This window comes from Grammomys surdaster, unplaced genomic scaffold, assembly GCF_004785775.1.
Source record: "Grammomys surdaster isolate TR1022 unplaced genomic scaffold, NIH_TR_1.0 133, whole genome shotgun sequence".
In the NCBI taxonomy this organism is placed as follows: domain Eukaryota; kingdom Metazoa; phylum Chordata; class Mammalia; order Rodentia; family Muridae; genus Grammomys; species Grammomys surdaster.
In genome coordinates, this window is record NW_021604591.1 from 8749032 (window position 1) to 8756975 (window position 7944).

The 7944-nt window shown below is 40.2% G+C and overlaps 1 protein-coding gene across 7 annotated transcripts in view; it reads left to right on the plus strand.

Moving 5' to 3' along the window:
- The window catches only part of Ctnna2 (catenin alpha 2), a 1083974-nt gene that overhangs the window by 301990 nt on the left and 774040 nt on the right, over window positions 1-7944 (plus strand). For all 7 annotated transcript variants that reach the window (XM_028762290.1, XM_028762294.1, XM_028762295.1 and 4 more), the window contains one exon: window positions 2793-2959. In XM_028762290.1, coding sequence (XP_028618123.1) covers window positions 2793-2959 — 167 coding nt within the window. The remainder of the gene's footprint in view (window positions 1-2792; window positions 2960-7944) is intronic.

Below are 7944 nucleotides of genomic sequence, written 5' to 3' on the forward strand. Positions count from 1 at the left end.
TGTGTGTGTGTGTGTCTGCCAAATGGTCTTTTGATAATTGCAGTCTCTAGAATATGAGTTAGATTTACAAGGATTCTGTGTTTTTAACAGTTCTCAGTTTTAGAGGTACAAAAGTTAGATTTTCAGTTCCTGCTAAGATGTTGTACAGCCTAGATTGTTTCCTTTTGTACCTCTACATACATTCTAAGTTGGAAAACCTACTTTGTGTATGTGATATAGCATCTTTCAAGGATCCATTGGTATAATACATTTTCTTACATGCTCACATTTCTTAACTGAAAATCAGACTGATATGAAGAATGCATGAACTTTAACACTAATTGAGAGAATTACAGGCGACGTTGACCTGCCTGTAAAATGTTTGGCTTCCTTCCACTTGTGCCTTAGCATAAATGACCGAATTTTCATAATCAAATTATCTTTGGTTTTATATAAATTGGCTGGGTTTTTCTTAAAAAAGAGAACCATAATCAATTCTATTAAAGTATCAAACAAACTGCTTCTTCGTTAATCAAACAATTGGTCCCATCAACTGTACTTCTTGAGTTTATTGAAGGTCTTCTGTCTTTTGTATGCTCCACCATACAAAGCTCTGTTTGTACTTTCTGCCAGCTCTTCCATCCTAATCAGGTGTTCATCATGAATACGGTGTCAGGCTTGCCATGGTTAATCATCTCTTTTGGCTTCCCACTTCTTAGCATCCCTTTAAGCACACGTATACTTCTCCTGTATCCTTATTTGTCAGTCTAGATTCTCCTCACAAAATCTACTGGCTGTATTTCAATGACCTCTGTCACATCCCCACCCCCTTTCTATGTGGGTATTTTTATGTCTGGTCCAAGCTTCATTGTGCTCTATCCTTAACTGCATTTGTCCTGCTACCTGGTTTTTCTTTCCTAGTCAAGTCCCCTCCAGTTGACTTTATGTAATATGGGTGACCTGTCTTCCAAGAATAAAAGTCGATTAGAGTCATGTTTCTTTGTGTCAGTGGTACAATCCAAATCTCTTGCACAGTGTGGTGTGGCAGCCCCTTTCTCACAATACCCTGCCATGCAGCCAAAGCTCCTAGCACTCAGCTTCGGTCTCCAGGCTCCCAAGTCTCATGCAGTGTTCATCTTTGTGCCCAAGTGGGAAGACACCTTTCTTTATCACAGTTCATAATGGAAGACTGCTCTTCCCTATACCACTCTCATGCTAAATGAGGAAACCCCTCGTTTCTCTCCATTATCTTGCTCATGCATCTGGCACATCATGGCTGCATTCTGGGATGTCTTCAGAAGCCTGTTTTCTTGTGAGACGAGGAACTCCCAAGGACAGAATGGCTGCTATTCCTAGCCATCATGCAAATTCCAAAGCACTTTTCAGAATGTGGCAATGGTCAAATGTAATCCAGCTTTCTAATTGTTCTCTAAAGAAAAAGAATCAAGAGAAGGTTGCAAGCATGGACCTAGGGCTTTCGTGTACTGATTTTTCATCTTGTTAGCCCATCATTTGTGCGCTATTCTCTCTCTCTCTCTCTCTCTCTCTCTCTCTTTCTCTCTCTCTCTCTCTCTCTCTCTCTCTCTCTCTCTCTCTCTTCTTTCTTTCTTTCTTTCTTTCTTTCTTTCTTTCTTTTTCTTTCTTCCTTTCTTTCTGTGATATAATCTCCCTATGCAGGCTTACTGGCCTACAATTTGATTTATAAATTAGACTGACCTCAAAATTACAACTAACTTCTCTGGCCTCCTAAATGTAGGTTTTAAAAGGTCAATGTTAAGAATCGGTCCTCCACTGTGTTCCAGCTACTTTTTTATCGTTAACTTAACACAACCTAGAAGCCCCTGGGGAGAATGAACCTGAATCGAAGAAGTGTCTCCCCTACAGCTTCTCTTAGCCCGTGCGTCATGACCCTGTGGTTGGTGGAATGACATTTTCACAGGGGTCACTTAAGACCATCAGGAAACACAGATTATTTATTTTATAATTAATAACACTGACAAAATCATGCTTATGAAGTGGCAATGAAAATGATTTTATGGTTGGGCGTCACCAGAACACAAGGAAGTAAATTAAAGGGTTGCAACATGAGGAAGGTGGGAAATGACTGCTATATCAGATGGGCATCTGGGCATAGATCTATGAGGAATTTTCTTAGTTGATGATTGATGTGTCATAGCCCAGGCCCACTGTGTGCTGTGCCATCCCTATGCAGATAGTTCTAGGCTTTATAAAATAGCTAGCTTGGTATGCATCAGAGCACAAGCCTGTAAGCTGTGTTCATCCTTCATGATTGCTGATTGGCTTCCTGCTTAAGTTCCATGTGCTGACCTCCCTTAATGAGGAACTATGTCCTAGAAGAATCCACGAAAGAAATCCCTTCCTTCCCCACATTTCTATGGTCATGGAGTTTATCACAGCAACAGAAAGCAACCTAGAATTTCAAAAGCAACCTATTAAATTAAAAACTTCGATGTCAGTCATCTGAACCTGTTGTCTAGGAATTGGTTCTGGCTCCAAAGAAATGGAGAGATTGAAGAGTTAAGCTGAGGGTAAGTCAATCTATGCTGTTAGATTAAATGCATTAAATGACATTCATATTGGTGTTAAAAGCATGATTTTACACCTTAATGTAAAATAATACCATCAGCTCTGTCTGGCCATTGGTAAGCTAGACTTGAAAGGCCCTCCATGATACGGGCCTTTGAGAGGTGCCAGCATTGCAATGACATCCATATTAGCTATCCACAGATCTCTCAGCTCACCATGCTCTCAGCATCCTCACTATCCACCCACCTCTCTGTGTTTTCCTGCAGGTGAGACAATGCGGATCGCCTCCTCAGAGTTTGCTGATGACCCTTGCTCTTCAGTCAAGCGTGGCACCATGGTGCGGGCAGCACGGGCTCTGCTATCAGCTGTGACACGCTTGCTCATCCTGGCTGATATGGCAGATGTCATGAGACTTTTATCGCATCTGAAAATTGTACGTATGGAGACTTCATAGAGACCTCTGGATGGGGCCAGGGGACAGCTGGGAAGAATTAGATATGCCACATTTCTTATAGATCTCCTGGTTAAACTTGTCCCCCAGGGTGCCACCAAATTGTTCCTATAGCTCATTAATAGCCCATAGTGTATTCAAAGGCTAAGCTTTACCTGAGTCATCTTCCCACCTCGAAACATAGAGCTTGGAGTACATGGCCTGACATAGAAGGGAGAAACCTGTCATATGATAATGTATTTATGCATATGTTAATATATGTTAATATATAGTTTTTGAGCAACTGTAGCCTGGCAATAAAACAGTGCCCAATTTGTGTAGGACTACCATCAGTCTCCTTGCATCTATTTGAATAGAGGTTTCTGTGCCTCTATTCATACCTTGCTCTTGCCTACAACTTCTTGTAATTCTTTGGTTTCCTAGCGGGAGTTGACTCTTGTCATGCTCACACACTTTCCCCAGATCAGAGAGTAAGTTAACTTCCTTGATCTGTGACTGAATGGCACCCCAGTAATTTACTGTTTGCTAAATAGAATTGTTGTTGAACTTTTGCAACAGACAAGACAGAGAGTAATGTCTCTCCCCAGAGACACCTGAGTCCAACTATCACAAACTCTGGACTTTTTTTTTTAACAGTCTTTAGATGAAAAGGCATGAAGCACAGGGTTTTCCTGAGAAGCATATGGTGGTGGCTTGCTGGTTCTCATCCTTGGACAATAGTAGCTCATCCCTGGCCTGGGTTTGATAATCTTATATTATTTTCTTCTCAAAAGGACATGTTGTGATGGAAGGAAGTGATACTGGAGATGAATAGTGAATGCTTACTCACCTCACCTGTTTCAGATTTGTTCAGGTGGAGAGATCAGGACACCTTAGAAGTTCTAAGTGTTCTCTGTTACAGTATTTACTAGACTAGATCTCTGCATGAAGCTCAAGATTCTTAGTTTATGGGCAAACTCCTTGAAATTTTTGCTGCCTCTCAAATTCTGGTTTTCTCCTTGAACTCTGTGACCTTAACCTTAAAACAGGGTGAACAGTTCATGTTCTCTACCAGATCTCCAGGAAGGCAAGGGACACAAAACAGAATATGCTTGGGGGTTTTTGTTATTAAATTTGTCTCAAAAGAGTAGGCCCTTGGATGCTAGGGAAGATTGTTGCAAACAGCATAAGGTCCACATCTCAAGAAAGAACTTTACCTTTTCCAGAAAGATTTAGGGAATAAAGCAATGGTAAGAGGAACTGTTTGGCCACTGGATTTAAACTAATGTGACTTAGCCCAAGGGTGTGCTTTCAGCTTGCTAGCTTTTTGGCAGGAATGGTGCCTTCTCAAGCATGGTGATGCCCCTGGAGACTTCCTAAGCTGCAGTGCTGGCTGGCTCTATCAAATCTCCTTCTGCTTAATGCATCCTTTGTAGTACTAATAATTTACACTCAACTATACTGGAGGATACATTTTATGATCTTTACATACTACACAGATATTAAAGGCAAAATTTTATGGAAAGTATTTTTCTTTTCTTGCAGGAAGTCCTTTTACACAGTGGGTCAATGGGACTGACCCTAAATAACAATGCAACCCCATTTTCATTGTAGGCAGTGCTGTTACACAAATACTTAGGCCATAATAGTGGGTTAAGTATTCTTTCTGAACAGCCCACATGATGAACATGATCTTTACTTTTTTATATATTTGCTTATTTTGAGGATTTTGTATGGTTACTATATTTATATCATTTGTATCCCTCCCTCTATACCTTCCACCTCCCTTCCTGACATGGCATTTCAAATTTCAGACCTCTTCTTTTTATTAATAATTATTGTTTACATATGTGTGTGTGTGTGTGTGTGTGTGTGTGTGTGTGTGTATGTGTGTGTGTGTATGGATAGATAGAAAGAAAGATAGACTGTCTACTGAGTTCATTTAGTGCTGTTTATATGCAACTGTGTTTAGGGCTGATCATATGTCATTTTCTATTCTAACAGCATGCAAGTCCTTGGAGAAGACTGATTTCCCTAAACAGCCACACTTGCCTGAATGTCTTCACCTCGGGGCAAGATCTTTTCAATTCTCCCACACACATAGGGGTTATCATTCTCAGATTCAGATCTTGTTGAGGCAAATCATAGTTTTGAGAATTCAAGGGTACCACTTCCCTGTTAGACAGTATATCGAAGGAGATGGCCTTACCTGGTCCTCTGGCTCTCATAATCTTTCCTCTCTGAAAATATCTAGCAGGAATCCTGTCTCTGGGTTTCTGCCTTTTTCTTTATGCTCCCTGAGGTTTAGGGGTAGAGGTTGCAAGTGTATCAGCTGGTATCAGTGTTCTGCATTGAGCCCAGTTGTCCATCTCCATAGTCTCCATTTGTTGAAAACTAACTTTATTTGATGGTGATAAGAGTTAAACTTAAGGGCTTGAGAGATGGCTCAGAGGTTAAGAATTAAACTTAACTGTGACTATAAGATTAATTTAGAACAGAGTTAGAAATTGTACTAGTCTAGAAGAATGGCAGCTAGCTAGGGTTTACTTCTGAGGTCTGTGACTACTCTGTCAATCTGTATCTGTGTGCTTTGCCTGGGGTACAATTGGTAAGGGTAGTTACCTACTGTACACAAAGCACTGGATTTGCTCCCTAATACCACACAAACCTGCCGTGGGGTAAAATTCTTAGGAGTGGAAACATGAGGATCAGCAGTTTAAGGTCAAACTCAGATGCATTATTAGCTTGTGGCAAGCCTGAGATGTATAAGACTATCTCTAAATAAATAGATGGATAAATACAGTTAAGTAAAGAAGTCCAAGTCTACAACACTAGGCACTCTCTGTGATTAGGCCTTTCTATTTCTCTCTCATCTCTCTCCTCCTCCCTTTAACTCTTTTCCTCCTTCCCTCCTCCCTCTATCTTCCCTCCTCCCTCCATTCCTCCCTACCCTCCCCCTCTCTCTCTTGCTCTTTTGGCCAGTGCTGTTGACTAATACTTCTGCAGCCCCTTTGTAATGTCAATTGTGTTCTGTCCTCCACACAGCAGATTGAGGGAGGTTACAGAAAAGGATTTAGCACAAAATCATGCAAAGGTCAACGCAGCAACATTAAGTAGGCCTGTCAAACTATCCGTAATAAAATTAAAAATGATCATAGACTAGATAATGCATTTGTTCTGGGATTACATCAACAGAAAAGGTGGAATGTTGTCATCTTGTGGACACAGCAGGAACTGCAGTTTCCGGAGCTAGGACTGACTTGAGGTGAAGGGTTGTGTTCCCATCTTAAGTTCCTATCAGTCCTGATGTCATTGCACAGAACTACCCTCTGAAAACAAAGCCTCTGCCAAAAGTGGCATATAGAAACTAAAATCACTATAAATATAGATTACTTGTTTGGTCTTTCCCTGAGTAATATTGTTAGTGAAAAGCATAGCCTCAGGAAATATTGTATAACCTATTTATTTTATAAACTTAAGATTAAAAACATGAGAAGCAGTTGTCTAATGGATACTGAGAGAGAACAAGGTATCTTTCTTCACATGCAGACCCTGGTAGGTTGCCCATGTTCCAATGAATGTCTCAGGAACCACACATAAGCAGACAGCACCAGTTAGACTATGCGGTTTAAAACAAGAGGCTGTGCAAATGGGAGGACATGGTGGGGGAGGTCTGGGAGGATGCTGAAGGATGACTGACAAGTAGATATGATAAAATTATTTCTAAATGTTTATGATATTCTTAAAGACTCAATAAAACTATATTTTTTTTTAAAAAAAAGTACATACACAAGATTAGCCAAAATCCCAGAATGGGGGGCAAGGCATAAAATATCAGCAGACTTGATAGAATACACTGTAAGCATGTATGAAATTCTCAAGCAATAGAAAATGATAAAAGCAAAACAATATCACACACATATACACACACAAAACAGGGCACCAGCATTTGTATGTGTTAACACAGAAGGTTAAGAACTGTCAATCTGATTCTTTTTCACTTTTCTTTTCCAAATAAATGAGTCTCTTTTGCATTTGGTAATACAAATAAGGTGAGAAAAATGCCACCAATTTCTTCGTTTCTTGCTTCGCTGTTGTTGATGATGATGATAATGTGACCAAATGATTGCCAAGCATCCACTTAAGGACAAAGGTTTTGGGCTCATAGTTTGAGGGTATATCGCCCATCATGAAGGGAAAGTTATGGCCACAGTTGACTCCATTGTAACAAGTGTGTGCAGCAGTCAGAGATCTATTGGACTCACAGCTTCTTGGTTTTTGGCTAAGATCAAGTGTAAAATCTCTTGGCATCATATCTTAGAATAGGAAACACGGAGTTGATGAAAACTGGAGACAGACCCACTCCCTGGTGACCCCTTCTTCCAATAACGCCCTAACTTCTAAGGGTGCTAACACCTTCCAAAGCACCATTGTTATCTGAGAACTAAATGTTCTAACACAGGAACCTGTAGGACAGTCCCCACTGGAGCCACAACAGGGTTTTCTCATAATAGTTAAGAAGCAATTCCTTTCTTCTGTTGGCTCAGAACTATGGAATACCAGCAACGCCCTGCAGTGTTACCTGCTAATGGCTCTTGTACCTCAAGCATTACACTTTACTTTTAGGCTATGGGCCAAATGTGTTGATGTTCATCCTTTCCAGGTATAGATTCCTTTCTTGCACTAGTAACTTACGAGAACAGAGAGGGAGTTAGCTTCTCGTCGGAAATTCCTATTCATGTTTCTTTTTCAATACTTTACTAAGTATATGAAATATAGTCAATTTATTTTCCTAAAACACCCTAGCTCATCTTCTGCTTTATATCTCAACATGTAATTATTGGAAAATGGAGTGATTTTGAGCAAATGCCAGGCAAGCCTCTAAAAAGTACGCATGTATGTATGTATGTATGTATGTATATTCCATATATATGGGTATACATATATACAATATATATACAGTACACACACACTCATGTATGTACACA